We start from the raw sequence: 15822 nt of genomic DNA on the forward strand, positions 1-15822 counted from the left end.
CCCGAGGCCAGCCCACCTGAGGCCAACCCACCCCCGAGGCCAACCCACCCCCGAGGCCAGCCCACCTGAGGCCAGCCCACCCCCGAGGCCAGCCCACCCCCGAGGCCAGCCCACCTGAGGCCAGCCCACCCCCGAGGCCAGCCCACCTGAGGCCAACCCACCCCCGAGGCCAGCCCACCCCCGAGGCCAGCCCACCTGAGGCCAGCCCACCCCCGAGGCCAGCCCACCTGAGGCTAACTCACCCCAGAGGCCAGCTACCTGAGGCCAGCCCACCCCCATGGCCAGCCCACCCCCAGAGGCCAGCTACCTGAGGCCAGCCCACCCCCATGGCCAGCTCACCCCAGAGGCCAGCCCACCCCCAGAGCCCAACTACCTGAGGCCAGCCCACCCCCATGGCCAGCTCACCCCAGAGGCCAGCCCACCCTAGAGGCCAGGCCAGCCCCTGACATGGCCAGTGGGCTGGTGCAGAGCGCCCCCTGGAGCCCAGCTGCAGGTCCTGCCCTTCCTGGTGAAGTGTGAGTCAGGTCAGCCAGGCACAGGGTTGGGGGGACAGAAGAAGGAGGAGCCCAGGCCTGGGATCGAAGGGTCCCCCTGAGACTCACCTGCCCTTGACAGCTCTGGACACGTCCAACGTGATGGTCAAGAAGCAGGTGTTCGAGCTGCTGGCTGCCTTGTGCATCTACTCACCCGAGGGCCACATGCTGACCCTGGACGCCCTAGACCACTACAAGGTGAGCCTCGGGGGCGCCTGGGGCCGTGGTGGGCCTCGGCGCACGCTGACCCCTGCCCACCCCGCAGACGGTGTGCAACCAGCAGTACCGCTTTAGCGTCATCATGAACGAGCTCTCTGACAGCGACAACGTGCCCTATGTCGTCACCCTGCTCAGTGTGATCAATGCCATCATCCTGGGCCCTGAGGACCTCCGCACCCGCACCCAGCTGCGCGGGGAGTTCACTGGTGACCGCCCACGCCCCCCGGAGGCCCCGCTGTGCCTCTGCCTCTGGTGCCCCCTGGCTGACCCGGCCCACGCGCTCCCCTCCAGGACCCCAGGGGAGGTCTCTGGGAAGCTGCCCCCACCTGCTCCCTTTGGTGGACTCGGGGCCTTTGGGGGTGGCTCTCAATGTGACGCTGACCCCCCAGTGCTGTCCTGCCAGGGGTGGCAATGACCACTGAGTGGGTACGACCGCGTGTCCCCTCCAGAGTGTTGCTGGTACCTGTAAGAATGGCAGGGTCCCCCTCCTGCCCCCTGGGCTGAGTATCCTGGGGGTGGCAGTAAGCCCAGGGCAAGAGCAGAGGGGAAGGCAGGAGCAGGTGCAAGCGGCCCCGGGGTGGGAGCTGACCAGAGCAGCCCCTGAGGCCGCTCACCCCACTGTCCCTTCCCAGGGTTGCAGCTGCTGGACATTCTGACGCGGCTACGGTGAGTCGGCATCACTGTTCTCCGAAGCCAGGCTCACCTTGAGGCCCTTGGGTCCCAAGCAGTACCCCCAGACGGGCAGGAGGGGACGTGCAGCAGTAGCCCCAGTGGGCCCAGCCTGTGGGCCCCGGTCCCAGTGACGACGGTTTGCCTGATGGGTCACTGCGCAGAACCGGGGGCTGGGCAGCTGCCCCTAGGGACCGGGCTTGCCAGGTGCAACACAGGACGCCCCGCTAAGTGGGAGTTAGGTAGACAGCAGAGCCCTCCTGTAGTGCAAGTATATCCCAGATGTCGTATAGGATACACTTATACTAAAAATCATTTGCTGTTTGTCTGAAATTCAAACTTGGTGGTGCCTGGGAGCCCACGTAGCCGCGAAACCCCATCCTGGGCCCCATGAGGTGCACTCTCCTGGGTGGGGGCGGTCAGCTGGGCCGTGGGGGGCCCAGAGGAGGAGCCTGGGTGTGAGGTTGCTAGATGCCGAGAGGGGCCCGCCCTGCCGCCAGGGGCGCCGTTCGCCGGCCAGGCCAAGGTGAGCGGCAGGTGCAGGGCCCCGTGCGCGCTGCAGCTCCCACTGCCCAGGCCGGAAGGCCTGCCCCTCACAGAGGCCAGGGCGGACCCCTCCATGTGGTGTGGGTGCTGCCCTCCCAGCACCCCTGCATGCTGGGAAGCCGCCAGCGTGCCCCCCCAGGTGTGAGAACTTTCTCTCCCCCTTCTCAAGGGCCTTAGGGCACTGGTGACCTCCAGCCACGCCCGTCCTGGCCACAGTGGCCACGTGCCCAGCACAGCCCTGCCCGGGTCGTCTGCACATGTGTGCCAGGTTGGGGGGCGGCTGGTAGGGCACAGCCTCAGCCTGTGCCCCCCACCCCACCCCAGGGACCTGGAGGACGCCGACCTGCTGATCCAGCTGGAGGCCTTCGAGGAGGCCAAGGCGGAGGACGAGGAGGAGCTCCTGCGGGTCTGTGGCGGCGTCAACATGAACAGCCACCAGGAGGTGTTCGCTTCTGTGTTCCACAAGGTGAGCCGGGGCCTGTCTCCCGGCCGGGGTCAGAGGCCGTGACCCCGGCAGACCCACCGGGGCCGGAGCACTGAGGCCATATCGGGAGCCACGTCATGGAGCTGCAGGGGCCGGGGGGCGGTGTCTGGTCCAGCTGGCCCTCCCTGGCCGGCACCTCCTGTCCCTCAGAGCCACGGGCACGTGTCCCCGGGGGGCGTCCAGGGACACCTGGAGACATCTGGGGTGGGCAGGGGTACCGCTGGCTTCGGGTGGGCAGAGACCAGGGATGCTGGGCGGCGTCCCTCCAAGCACAGGGCAGCGCCCGGCACGGACAGTTGTCCAACCCCAGCTGGCCGCAGCGTGGCCATCAGGGAACCCGGGCTCCGGCCCCTCACCAGGCCCAGGACGGCGACAGCGGGGACGGTCCCGGCCTCGGAAGCCCACCGTTGTCAGCCCGCCCGGCAAGGGCTCGGCCGCTGACCCCCGCTCTCCGGCCGCGCCCAGGTGAGCTGCTCCCCGGCCTCCGCCCAGCTGCTGTCCGTGCTGCAGGGCCTGCTCTACCTGGAGCCCGGCCTCCCCTCCAGCCAGCTGCTCTGGGAGGCTCTGGAGAGCCTGGTGAACCGGGCCGTGCTCCTGGCCAGCGATGGTGAGCGCGGGGCACGCGGGGGCCCTGGGAGCGCTGTGGGAGGGCTCGGGCCTCGGCCTGACCCGCCCGCGGCCGGGGGGCAGTGAGCAGGCCTTTCCGCCGCCCCGCACCCACGTCTCTGACCTGGGCCCTCACCCCGAACCCCCACAGTCCAGGAGTGTACCCTAGAGGAGATGGTGGAGCGGCTCCTGGCTGTCAAGGGGCGGCCACGCCCAAGTCCCCTGAACAAGGCCCACAAGAGTGTCCAGGCGGACCTCGGCCAGAGTCGGAGGGGCAGCGTGCCCCAAAACAGCGGCACCCCGAAGCCGGGCGTGGAGGACCAGCAGCCCGAGGCAGACCTCACCAGCCGGCACGTGGTCGATGTCCAGAGCACAAGCAGCGTGACTGCCCCAGAGCCGAAGGGCCTGGAGCCGCAGGCGCCCACCCCAATCCCCCCTGCACCCCCACTGCCTGGCTTGGGGGCAGGGCCTCCTCCCCCTCCCCCTCCACCGCCCCCACTGCCAGGCCTGGGGGCCCCAGCCCCCCCACCCCCTCCACCACCCCCACTGCCTGTCTCTGGTGGGGCCCAGCCTCCCCCACCTCCGCCGCTCCCGGGGTGCCCACCCCCACCCCCACCCCCACCGCCTGGCATGGGCGCCCCTCCACCCCCACCCCTGCCGGGTACCTCTGGCTCCTCTGCGGCGGGTGGCGGCGAGGAGGAGATCATCGTGCCCCACAGGGACCCGGGCCTGGGCTCTGCCTGGGTCCCGAGCCACCGGCGAGTAAACCCTCCCACTGTGCGCATGAAGAAGCTCAACTGGCAGAAGCTGCCGTCCAACGTGGCGCAAGGTGAGGGCGCCCCAGGCTCCGCGGGGGGCAGGGGCCCGGCCCTGTGTGTCTGTGTCCCCCTGCTACCGGCCAGGGCGGCGGTTCAGTCCCTGCTCCCGACGTAGCCCTGGGTCCTGGGGGGAACAGGTCAGAGGTCATGCCTGAAGACCCTGTGGCCCCCCCCCCGTGCCCACGGCTGTAAGCCGAGGTGTGCCTCCGATGCCGCCCCCTGCGCTGCCCAGGCCCTGGGTGCGGATGCTCGGAGCGGGTCACGGCCAGGGCCGCTGGAAGGCCTGGATGGCACCTGCACATGCCGCAGGTGCCGGCGGCCGGGGGCTCTCGGGCCCCGGGGTGGCCGTGAGCCTGACGGGGACACCTGGTCCGCAGAGCACAGCTCCATGTGGGCCTCGCTGAGCTGCCCGGGCGCCCTGGTGCTGGAGCCTGACTTCTGCAGCATCGAGCGGCTCTTCTGCTTCCCCGAGGCCAAGGCCAAGGAGCCGGCGGCCGCTGCCGCCAGGAAGGAGCCCAAGGAGGTGGGGCCGGGCCGGGCTGGGGCCGGGGCCTGGCCGCCCTGCACGTCCCAACGCCTGCGGGCTGTCTTCCAGGTCACGTTTCTGGACGCGAAGAAGAGCCTGCATCTCAACATCTTCCTGAAGCAGTTTAAGTGGTGAGCGGCCCGGGCTAGGCCCCGCCCCTGGCCCGGCCCCTAGGTCCTGGCCCCGCCCCCTCGGTCCTGGCCCCGCCCCGGCCCCGCCCCCGCCGTCCTGGGCTCCACGGTGCCCTCTGCAGGCCGCTCCTGGGAAGTACACACCCCCTCGCGGGGCGGGCCCTGGAGACCAGCCGTGCCACCCGCACCCCCACCCGCACCCCCACCCCGGGAAGCTGAGGCCCCAGGCGGGCGGGACTCCCAGCCGCCGAGTCCTTCCCTGCAGCTCGCGGGCATGCGTGAGCCGGCGTGCCCCGGTCCTGAGCAGCCCCCTGGGAGGAGGAGGCAGAGGGTGCAGACTGGGAGTGTGGTGCTCAGCCCCCAGCCTGGTTCCTGTGTGCCCCCGGCAGCTGGGCCCCTGCAGCCTCACGGGTGTGAGCAGCAGAGGGGTCCTGGCTGAGGGCAGTCCCGACCGCAGGGTCCCCGGGGGCCCACAGGAGGCCGCTGCGCTCCCTCTGCCCCCACCCCCACTGCGCCCCCTCTCCTGCAGCTCCAACGAGGACGTCGCTGCTATGATCCAGGCTGGGGACACCAGCAAATTCGACGTGGAGGTTCTCAAGCAGCTCCTCAAGCTCCTTCCTGAGAAGCATGAGGTGAGTGGGGGTGAGTGCCCCGGGGGCTCCCCGGCAAGGGTAGGAGCGGGGTTGCTGGGAGCTGGGAGCTCAGCCCGCCTGGGGCCTCAGTGGGCAGACACCGGGAGCTGTCATGCCGCACATGAGGGGACGGTGGTGACAGCAGGTAGATGCAGGTGCCGGGCAGTGGGGGGCTCCCTGGGACGGGCTGGGAGCTGGAACCCCACGAGTGGCCTCCTCCCCGCAGATTGAAAACCTGCGCTCCTTCACAGAGGAGCGGACCAAGCTGGCCAACGCCGACCAGTTCTACCTCCTTCTGCTGGCCATTCCCTGGTGAGCGGGCAGGCCTGGGCCCCGGGGCCCGTGGTGGGGAAGGGGCAGGGCGAGCGGGCCCAGACCCGGGGACAGACTGGGGCCGTGCACCCTGTTCCGTGGGGGCTCCACTCAGCGCTCACACACCCGCAGCTCTGGCAGGGAGGGGCGTCCCGCTGGGAGGCCACAGCCCTGCCTGGTGCTCTTCCGGGGCCCCACCCAGGCCTGCTGAGTGCGCCCTGGGACCCGGCCCAGGACCCGGCCTGTGAGCAGCCCCCAGCCGCGGGCCCAGAGCAGGTGGGGGCCCAGCCACTGACGTCCCGCTGTGTCCCCAGCTACCAGCTGCGGGTGGAGTGCATGCTGCTGTGCGAGGGCACGGCCGTCGTGCTGGACATGGTGCAGCCCAAGGCCCAGCTGGTACTTGCTGCCTGCAACAGTGAGTGGGGGGCAAGCCTGGGGCCTCAGGACAGGGAGGGGGCCCGTGGCTGCTGGCCTCCCCCCACATAGACGTGTCCCTGCTCTAAGACACACACCGAGCACATGCACTCACGTGCGCATCCACAGGCACACGGTGCACACACGCGGCTGCATGTGCGCAGATACACACGCATGCACACGCATACGCAGCCACATGGGCGTGCGCAGATACAGGCGTGCATACACAGATATGTGCTCGGGACACCGTACGCTCACCGCTTCTCCAAATGAGGGATGAGCAGGAAAATACCACAGCCCCAGGGCAGGGACGCACGTCTGCTCCCATCTCCCCTCCCCGAAGCCCCAAGGGCAGTTAGCTGAGAACCCGGGAGGCCACAGCCATGACCTTCAGGAAGGCTGCTCTCAGCAGCGTCACCCAGAGGAAGGGGCAGGGGTCGTCTGCCCCCGGGGTGGTGAGGGGTCAGTGAGTGCTAAGAGTGGCACACCTGGTTCCAGAGCCCCTGAACCTGGAGGGGGTTCCAGCCCCCCTGCCCAGCCCTGGACCAAGCTCGGAGGGGGTTTGGGGGAAGCGCCTAGGGGAGGGGAGTGAAGAACGCTGAGACCCCCGGGCCACAGCCTCAGACACCCGCAGCACCCTCCCCTCCCTCAGCCCTGGCGCCCTCCCACAGGCCTGCTCAACAGCCACCGGCTGCCCGTCTTTTGCCAGCTGATCCTCAAAATTGGAAACTTCCTCAACTATGTAAGTGGGCCCCGCCCCAGCTCGTCCCATCCCCTGCTGCTTCCCACCCCCCACTTCCCTCCCCCGAAGCCTCAATGGCACTCACTGCTCACCCTGCCCCTCGCAGGGCAGCCACACGGGGGACGCTGATGGCTTCAAGATCCAAACACTGCTGAAGCTCACGGAGACCAAGTCCCAGCAGAGCCGTGTGACGCTGCTGCACCACGTGTTGGAGGTGGGTCCTCAGGGTGGCCCCTGAGGCTTGGGCATCCCTGGGCCAGGGTGTGGCCACAGCAGCGCTCAGGGGACACGTCCTGTTGCAGGAGGCGGAGAAGAGCCACCCGGACCTCCTGCAGCTGCCGCAGGACCTGGAGCAGCCCTCCCAGGCGGCAGGGTAGGTACCCCGCCCCGCCCCCCTCTGGTCCTGGCCTGGGAGGTGGCTGGGCCAGGCTGGGCCTCATGGCCGCAGCACAACCCTGGGCCCCCGGGAGCCCCTGCCCCAGAGAATGCTTACTGTCACCTCGGGATAGACCTTGGGTGGACACTGAGGCCCAGGAGACATGGGGTGTGACCTGGTCACAGTCACACCAGGAGCTAGGCCGACACTGCCTCTGTTCAAGGTGGATCCTCACAGCAGCCCACGGGGAAGGCTGTGCCACTCCCCTTGTACGGATGGGGAAACAGGCCGGGGTAGGTGGGGCTGCGTCCGTGGGGTCACTGAGCCCGGGGGGGCGCAACTCAGGGAGGGTGGCCTAGACCTTCCAACTGCAGGTACATGCTGCTACAGAGGGTTCTCAGGCCTGAGAGCCAAAGTCAGGCTGAAGCATTGGGTCATTGTCCCGGCTTGTCCGTCACCGGCACCACATGGCCCTCTCCAGAGCTCTGACTGCTTCTGGTGACCTGCAGGGGTGCAGTCCAGTGTCCCCTACTGTCCCCATAGGTGTGCGGGCTGAGGACCCCCACGGGCCCCACAAGACCGGATATCAGCTGTTCCTGACCCCACCTGGCTCTGGGATATGTTTTAGGATCAATCTTGAGATCATCCGTTCTGAGTCCAGCAGCAACCTGAAGAAGCTTCTGGAGATGGAGCGGAAGGTGTCCTCCTCTGTTCCAGAGGTGCAGGAGCAGTACAGCCAGCGCCTGCAGGCAAGCTCGAGCAGGGTTCTGGGCTGGGAGAGGCAGTGCCCGGTGACCTGTGGGGGGTGGTCTGGGCCGGGGGAGGCAGTGCCTGGTGACCTCGGGGTGGGGGTCTGGGCCAGGGAAGGCAGTGCCCGGCAACCTCGGGGGGGTGGTCTGGGCCGGGGGAGGCAGTGCCCAATGACATCTGGGGGTTTGGGGGCCCCGCAGGGTTTGTGCCAGGCTAGGCTAGTGAACAAGGCAGGGCCAGGTGAGCGTGGGAGAAGACCACCCCAGGGTTGGGGCGCTGCAGGAGGGTTGCATTGCTGTCCTTGGTCTCCGGAGTAGGTCCTATAAGTGTGGGGCTTCCCTGATCCCAGGGACCCCAGTATCCAGACCTCCTGGTCCCACCCAGACGCCGCTGCCTGTGGGGGCCAGTGCAGGTGGCCATCACCCTCCTGCAGCCCGGCCCCATCCCCGTGGTGGCAGGTGGCACCACTGTGGGGCTCCCGCAGGGCTGTGACCGTGCCCCCCCGCCCCCAGACCATCATCAAGGCCTCCCAGGCGCTGGATGAGGTGTTCCAGGCCATCGAGCAGAAGAAGCTAGAGCTGGCCAGTTACCTGTGTGAGGACGCCCAGCAGCTGTCCCTGGAGGACACATTTGGCATCATGAAGACTTTCCGCGACCTCTTCATCCGCGCCCTGAAGGTGGGCCGGCCGCAGCCCCTCGCCGACCTCAGGCGTTGCAGGTGGAATGGCCCCGCGGCGCCAGGCCCGGCCGTCCCTCGGGGGCTGGGGGTCACGGGCTCCGTGTGTCCCCCTCGCAGGAGAACAAGGAGCGGAAGGAGCAGGCGGCGAAGGCCGAGAGGAGGAAGCAGCAGCTGGCGGAGGAGGAGGCGCGGAGGCCGCGGGGCGAGGATGGGAAGCCTGGTGAGGCCAGGCCCGGGAGGCCGGGGTGGGGGGGCTCGCGGGGCCGGGTCTGCACGTGGGCCGCTCCCCCGACCCCGACCCCAGGCTCCGGTGGCCCCCCAGCCCTCCAGGTCACCTTCAGGGTCAGCCGGGTGGGCTCAGGGACCGCGGCATCTCTGAGGGTCTCTGGGGCCTCTCAGTCAGGAGGGGCGTCGGGAAGCAGGAGGAGGTGTGTGTCATCGACGCCCTGCTGGCCGACATCAGGAAGGGCTTCCAGCTGCGGAAGACGGCCCGCGGCCGAGGGGACGCGGAGGGGGGCAGCAAGGCGGCCGCCGCAGACCCCCCGAGGGACAGGGCGCCTGGTGAGACCCTCTCCCGCCTTGCGCTGCCCGAGAGGTGGGGCTGGGGGGCGGGGGGCTCTGACACGGGGCCCCGGGGCTCCGGGCTGCGGTGGCGGGAGAGGCCGGCCCGGGCCTGCGGGAGGGGTGCTGCGCTCTGCGTGGCTGCCCCGGGGGAAGCAGGCCCCGCGTGGGCTGACCCTGGACGCCGAGGCCCGCTCTCCGGAGCCCCCCCGGGAAGGCCCGGGCCAGGCGGCTCTGCGGGGCTGGGATGGACGGAGCCCCTGGGGGCGCACCCCGAGTCGGGGCCTGGGAGCCGGGCCCGCCCACGCCGGTCCTACCCTGTGTCCACAGCGGCCGCCAGAGGCCCCGTGGGAGGCGGCGGCCCCACCTCCGATCCCCAGGGCTTGGACCTCGCGGACGCCGTCGCCCCCAGCCCGCAGCCCACCGTGGACGCACCCGAGGACGGCGGGCCCGGGCCCCAGGAGAGACGCTCTTCCTGGTACACCGATGCCAGCGAGTTCCTGGCCCCCGAGGACCCCCAGGGGCCCCCGCCTCCTCAGGGCGCCTGGCCAGTGGTGCTGGGAGGGGCCCAGGCCCTGAAGCCTCTCAGGATCTCGGGTGACAAGCCCTCCGGGGCCCAAGACGCTGAAGAGCCCACAGTCCCTCGGGGCGTCTGCCTGGCCGAGGCCGACAGCACCGTCCGGGCCCCGCAGGAGGCAGCCGCCCGCGGCCGCAGCACCGACCCCCCCGCCACAGGCCCTGTCGGGGACGGGGACGGGGATGGGGACCAGGAGGACACAGCCCCAGACTCTGCGCTGGACACATCCCTGGACAGGTCGTTCTCTGAGGACGCAGTCACGGACTCCTCGGGGTCCGGCACTCTCCCCAGCGCCCGGGGACAGGCCTCGAAGCGGATGGGCAGGCGAAGGAAGAAGCGCCCCTCCAGGAGCCAGGAAGGTAACTCGGGGCTCCCCTCCCATCATTCCTTGTCCCCTCAAAGCAGGGCCCTGCTGGGAGGCGTTAGTGTGTGGTTGGGGCTCATCCGTCCCACGGTGGGGCCCTGAGCCTCATGCTGCAGCCCAGACATTCCCTCCCCTGCCCCCCAAGAGCGGGTGATTCCCGGGACGTGCCCACGGCCTGCAGGAGAGGAGGTGGCCACCCTGACGCACTGGGAGGGGCAGCTCTGGGGGGGGCCGCTGGCCTCGTCCCCACGCCCCTAAGCCACTAACCCCCGTTTTGCGCTGCCTCCAGCAGGGAGTGGCAGCCGGGCCGTGGAGCCAGGGGCTGCCTGAGGCCCAGCCGCGTTTGGCTCCTCGTCCACGCAGCCCGAGTGCCAGGTCGCCGGCCCCAGCTCTGAGTTCAGGGTAGTTTAGGAGTAGGCCGTTGAGTGCATTTCTCTTATTTGAAAGCAGAGGTTGTCCCTGCCCCTGATGATAATAAAACAAAAAGATCGTGTGTGATTCAGTAAGGTACGTACTCGAGCTGGCGCTGCGCACTAACGGTGGCCGCAGAGGCAGGGGCCGCGCCCAGCCCCTCCCGGGCACTAACCTGGCTTCCTCCAGCCTGCCTGGGCCTGTCAGCAAGCCCTGCCCTCCTCTGCCGCTGGTGGTGGGACGCGCCTGGCCCTCTGTCGTCCCTTCCCTCTCTGCAAGGGCGGGAGCCTTGCTTAGCTGGTGTCTGCGCGGTGGCAAGGTGCGACCTCAGCTGCGCGCCAGGCAGACGGGCCTTGAGAGGGCGGCGGGGGGGGGGGGGGGGGAAGACCACCTGGGGCGCCCTCCAGGGAGCAGGGTGCAGGTCAGAGAGGGCAGGGGCAGCTTGGCCTCCCAGGCCCAGCGGGACAGGCTGCCCCTGTCCCATGCAGTCTGGTTGACCTGTGGCTTTCCTGACTCCCAGCCCCCGGGGAGGAGTGAGGGACAGGGACAGTCCCAGGGCCAGCTGCCAGGGAGTAGCGGTCCACCAGCCCTCTCCCTGGCAGCCAGGACCACAAATGGGTCTGTAGGCAGGTCCTGGGCAACAGTGCCAGGCCCCCCAGGCCCCCTGAGTATGGGCAGGACCATCAGTGCCCCCTGACGTGGCCCGAGAAGCTCACAGATGCAGATGGAGGCCTGGGGTCCCTACTGTGTTCTGGACTGTGCTGCTGGAGCGCAGATCCCGTTCTGGGGGGCCGCCTGGTTCTCCACCCACCTGCATCCGGCTGGGTGCCACCGCGCTGGGCTGACCCCCTTGACCCAGCAGTGCCCTGAAGAGGCAAGGGCAGGGGTGAAGTCGGGGGCGCTGCTGGGTATAGTCTTTAACCTCAGTTCCAGAGTTTGCTTCTGGGGTTACTTTCTGAGCATAAAACACAGCCGTACACTTGCACTGGTGGGTCCCTTAGGAGTTGGGATCGGGGCCCAGCTGCTGGTCCTGGGTGGGTGTGGGGGACGCTGGGCCGTGTGGTCTGGGGGTCTGGGGGGCCGGCAGCCACATGTGGCCGCTGCCCAGTGAACCATCCGTGTGCCCAGCACGAGTCTGTGCTCCCAAAGGGATCAGCCCCGGGGGATGGTGGCTCCCAGTCCCCCGGCACGGGGTCTGCTGCTGCACGCTCGCTCCCCTGCCCCGGCCCACCATCCCGGCAGCTGGAGGCAGGAGGAAGGAATCCCAGCCTCCTTATCGCCTCAACTTTTTTTTTTTGGAAAAACTTCACCCTGACACCTGACAGGGAACTTGTAAGATCATAGTGAACACCACGTACCCTTCACCCTGAAGCAGCCACAACTAGCAAAACGTAGCAAAGTGACGGTCAGCATTTGCTGCATTGCTCTCAACTTCCCTGAAGGAGTTCAAAGCCAGGGACGTCATGCCCTTTGGCCCCTGAGCCCACCTGGGGTCTCCTCCTAGGAAGGGGGCTGCTCTCCCCGCCCCTCCCCCTCCCCCAGCAGGGCCCAGGCAGGTGTCCTCAGGCAGGCCTGTCACCCCTTGTGGGTTGGGGAACTGAGATCCTAGCCGGGACCACACCTCCAGCCTCTGTCCCGTGTGCGCTGGAACCGTGGAAGGCACGTTCACTTCGGGTGGGTCCCATGCCCCCACCCACGGGTTCCGGACTGTGTTGGAGCAGGAATTGCACACACATGACACCTCAGGAGGTGCTCGGGCCATTTATCCCACAGCCAGTGACCTGGCCCTGCCTTGCCCTGGATCCTGGCACAGTGGCAGGGTGGGGGGTGGGGGAGGTGCAGACAAAAACCCTGCTCTGGATGATGAGTGACCTTTGTGCCTGCTTGAGACCCACAGGGGGCATGTGGGGGAAAGAGCTGAGCCCTGGGCCACGGGGCTTGGGGGGAGTTGCGGGTGGAGGGAACTGTGGGGGTGGGCTCTGGCCCTCAGGACCGAGCTGGGAAAAGACCAGTCAGGAGGCTTCCAGTGTAAGGGGCTGCTTGGGATGCAGCTGAGGATGCTGTGGGGAGACGCAGCAGTGGGGATTGATGAGGGGAGGTGGTGTGGCCTGGGCCTGGGGGGAGAGAACGGGGGAGTGGGGAGAGCTGAGCTGTGGGGGAGAACGGGGGGAGCGGGGGAGAGCTGAGCTGGGGGGGTAAAGAACGGGGGGAGGGGGGAGAGCTGGGCTGGGGGGAGAATGGGGGGAGGGGGAGAGCTGAGCTGGGGAGAGAACAGGGGGAGGGGGAGAGCTGAGCTGGAGGGGAGAGAACAGGGGGAGGGGGAGAGCTGAGCTGAGGGGGAGAGAACGGGGAGGGGGAGAGCTGAGCTGGCGGGGAGAGGAGGGGGGAGGGGGAGAGCTGAGCTGAGGGGGAGAGAAAAGGGGGAGGGGGAGAGCTGAGCTGGGGGGGAGAGAACGGGGAGGTAGGAGAGGGGCAGGGGGGCGGGAACAGAGCAGGCCTCGAATCCAGCCTGGGCAGGTGCAGGTGGACAGGAGCCAGCTGGCTGGGGGTCATCCCCGCACCTTCCTCCTGGAAGGGTCTTGCTGCCCGAGGGCAAGGGCCCGGGGTCGGGGGGGGGACGCAGGGGGACCCAGTGCGGCCATGGGGCAGTGGTGGTGACGACGATGACGACGACGTCCGGAGCCCGGCCCCGCGCGCCTGCTAACGCTGCCGTTTCCTCTCGCTCCGCAGGCCTCAGCCTTAAGCCCAAAGCCAAGTGAGCGTGCCCGCGGCTGCCCCCCCAGCACTGGGTCACCGGATGTGCCGCTGAGTGGGGCTCCCCCGGGCCAGGCTGGAACCGGGCCCCTGGGAAACCAAAACTCTGTGCCTTACCCTCCAGGGACGTGGGGCTCCCCGAGCTTCTTGGGGCATTGTGGCCGGGACCCCAACAGGCCCGGCCCGGCCCCGGCCCCTCCTAGACAGCCTGCACGCCCCAGCGCCCCGCGGTCTGCTCCCTGAATGCCGATGGCCGCGCCTGCACCCGCATGCACCGCAGCGCTGCCCGCAGGGCTGAGTCCCCAGGGCAGGGGCCGTGTCCCCAGGGCGCCAGCTTACAGGCCTCCAGCCAGCGGCCCGGATGCTTCTGGAGACCGGCCCTCGAGCCCTCTCCCCACAAAGCCACGGGAGCCCCGACCCTGCCGCCGCCCCGTCCCAGGCCTCAGCCCCCGGCCCCTGCTCCCGCTCTGCCCCTCCACCTGTTGAGCTGCGCCGGAGCAGAGCGGGTTTTAACTGAAATAGGATTGCGTATGCACTTCTGCTCTTCTGTGGTAGCTGAGTTGTGCGTGGGTGCGTGGGAGGGAGGGAGCGAGGACCCTAGGGCCTTGGGTAGGGGCGGGCTGGCCAGCATCCGCACAAACAGGCCACGGCCCCCCTGCTCCGCAGACCGGCGGGCGATCCCACGGAGTCGGCCCCCATCCCGGTACATACAGCCCTGGGGTAGCAGGGTGTCCGCCCTCGCTGCCACGGCCAGGGCCTGGCCACCTTGTCAACGGAGTGACGCACCCTGCCACCGCCGCCTCCTCCAGGAGGCTGGCCACGACCCCCTCCCACCCCCCCCAGGCTGAGAGGTAGCCCAAGGCTGGCATCTGGAGAGGCTCAGACCAATAAAGGAGAGCTGGCCCAGGGAGTGGCTGCGTGGCGTTCAGAGCGGCGGGCGAACGTGCGGGGGGGCAGGCAGTGCCGTGTATGGGGGGGGCGTGGGGGGGGCTGCCTGCCTCACAGAGCACCCGGGGCCGAGCCGGTGCTGAGCAGACCCCAGTGCGGGAGGTGAGCACACCCCTTACAGGAGGCTCACCCCCCGTTGGTGTATAGGTAGTGACTCTTCAGATGTACGAGGTGTCCAAGCACCATGGTCCATTCTAGAATATTCCATCATCCCCTGAAAGTCCGCTTAGCATTCACTCCCCATGCTGCCTCTGCCGGCCCCCAAATCTGCTCTCTGTTTCGATACATTGGCTTCCTTTTTTTTTTTTTAAGATTTTATTTATTCATGAGAGACACACACAGAGAGAGGCAGAGACACAGGCCGAGGGAGAAGCAGGCTCCGTGCACCGGGAGCCGGATGTGGGACTCGATCCCGGGTCCCCAGGATCACGCCCTGGGCCGAAGGCAGGCGCTAAACCGCTGAGCCACCCGGGCTGCCCCATAGATTGGTTTTCTGTGGACGTTTCCTGCAAAGGGTCACACCACGTGCCGGTGACTCCCACGTAGCGTGTCTTGGAGATCCGCGGTGTGGTAGCGCGTGTGGACACTCCATTCCTCTTCGTGGCTGAGTAACACCCGGCTGTCCGGGTCGGCCTGGCTCTGCCTCCTCGGGTGACGCCCCCTGGCCCCCCACCCCGGGGGTGCTTCCGAGTGAAACTGCTGTGGACGTGGGCTTCCCTTTCTCATAGGCTGAGGTTTTAACTTCTTACAGGACCACAAAGCGGCGGCCGGTGTGTCGTCCCCGCCAGGCCCTATTTGGCGCTCCAGGCGCTGGCGGCCGTGCGGGTGCGCATGAGGGCTGTGTCGGGACCACCGCGTGCCCTGTGGTCCTGGGGTGCGCTCTGCCCCTGGAGCGGGGGGCCCAGAGGTCACGCGGTGAGTCCCCCACGGTCGGCGACCTGTACTGCCACTGCCCTGGGGACGACGGGCCCACGGTGCACAGGCCGCCGCAGGGGGGCCCGTTCTAATTCAGGCCGGGCCGTGTGACTGGCGGGGCCCCAGCTGCTGGGCCAGGACGGGCTGTTTATAGAAAAGCCGGACTCCCCCCAGGCCCCGGGCTATTTATAGGCCCCGGCTAGGGGAGCTGCGCCCCTGCCGGCCGGCCTTGGCCCTGCAGATCCCGCGGGACCTGCGGGTGCCCCCTCCAAGGGCCCCGAGCCCGCACCCCTGCAGCACAGGGAGACACCCGCATGTGACAGGACTCCGGCTCGGCGCCCGCCCCTCCACGGGCCCCACGGGCGTGCAGGAGCCTCAGCTGCCTTCTGGAAACAAGCAAACAGCCCTTCTTCCCACGTTGGTGGTCCCTGCGGCGACAATCCTGCCTTTTCCCGGTCCACACTGCAGGCTTCCGAGCTCCAGCTCCTGTCCCGCTGCTCACTCCCGCCGCCTGAGCCCTCAGGGCTCACCCTGGCCTGCCTTCGGAGCATGCAGACCCAGAGTCCGGGCGGCCCTCCTGGCCCCGCTCAGCCCCTCCCGCGGGCGGGGGCCGGTGCTGCCACCCAGGAAGGCAAGGAGGTGAAGCCTGCCCCTCACACCCCACTTGTCACTTGCATTGTGGTGTTTGTCCCCCGTCCCCCCCTCGCAGTGCTGGGAGAAAGGAATTGTTGGTGTCCCCATGTGAGAGAACAGGGCCCAGGACCCGGAGGGATCAGAGCCAGGGCCCCAGCGGGAGGACCGAGGGGGGCGGCTGGCAGTGCCGGCCTCTGCGGGGACCATCTGTGAGTGACCTCG

General features: G+C 68.8%; 1 protein-coding gene across 7 annotated transcripts in view; it reads left to right on the forward strand.

Annotated features, from left to right (window-relative positions):
- INF2 (inverted formin 2) overlaps positions 1 to 14014 on the forward strand; it is a 29339-nt gene extending 15325 nt beyond the window's left edge. For 5 of the 7 annotated variants that reach the window (XM_072762478.1, XM_072762481.1, XM_072762483.1 and 2 more), the window contains exons 3-23: positions 616 to 731; positions 799 to 958; positions 1385 to 1418; positions 2292 to 2433; positions 2917 to 3058; positions 3209 to 3886; positions 4253 to 4398; positions 4471 to 4532; positions 5062 to 5164; positions 5391 to 5476; positions 5791 to 5891; positions 6562 to 6632; positions 6739 to 6846; positions 6935 to 7005; positions 7637 to 7757; positions 8271 to 8435; positions 8555 to 8657; positions 8837 to 8998; positions 9329 to 9934; positions 10390 to 10446; positions 13081 to 14014. In XM_072762478.1, the coding sequence (XP_072618579.1) occupies positions 616 to 731; positions 799 to 958; positions 1385 to 1418; positions 2292 to 2433; positions 2917 to 3058; positions 3209 to 3886; positions 4253 to 4398; positions 4471 to 4532; positions 5062 to 5164; positions 5391 to 5476; positions 5791 to 5891; positions 6562 to 6632; positions 6739 to 6846; positions 6935 to 7005; positions 7637 to 7757; positions 8271 to 8435; positions 8555 to 8657; positions 8837 to 8998; positions 9329 to 9934; positions 10390 to 10445 (3233 nt within the window). In that variant the 3' untranslated portion in view covers position 10446; positions 13081 to 14014. The other 2 variants (XM_072762479.1, XM_072762480.1) reach the window with 2 other exon arrangements.
- Positions 14015 to 15822: the final 1808 nt, after the last annotated feature.

Source organism: Vulpes vulpes, chromosome 6 (genome assembly GCF_048418805.1).
Source record: "Vulpes vulpes isolate BD-2025 chromosome 6, VulVul3, whole genome shotgun sequence".
Classification (NCBI taxonomy): domain Eukaryota; kingdom Metazoa; phylum Chordata; class Mammalia; order Carnivora; family Canidae; genus Vulpes; species Vulpes vulpes.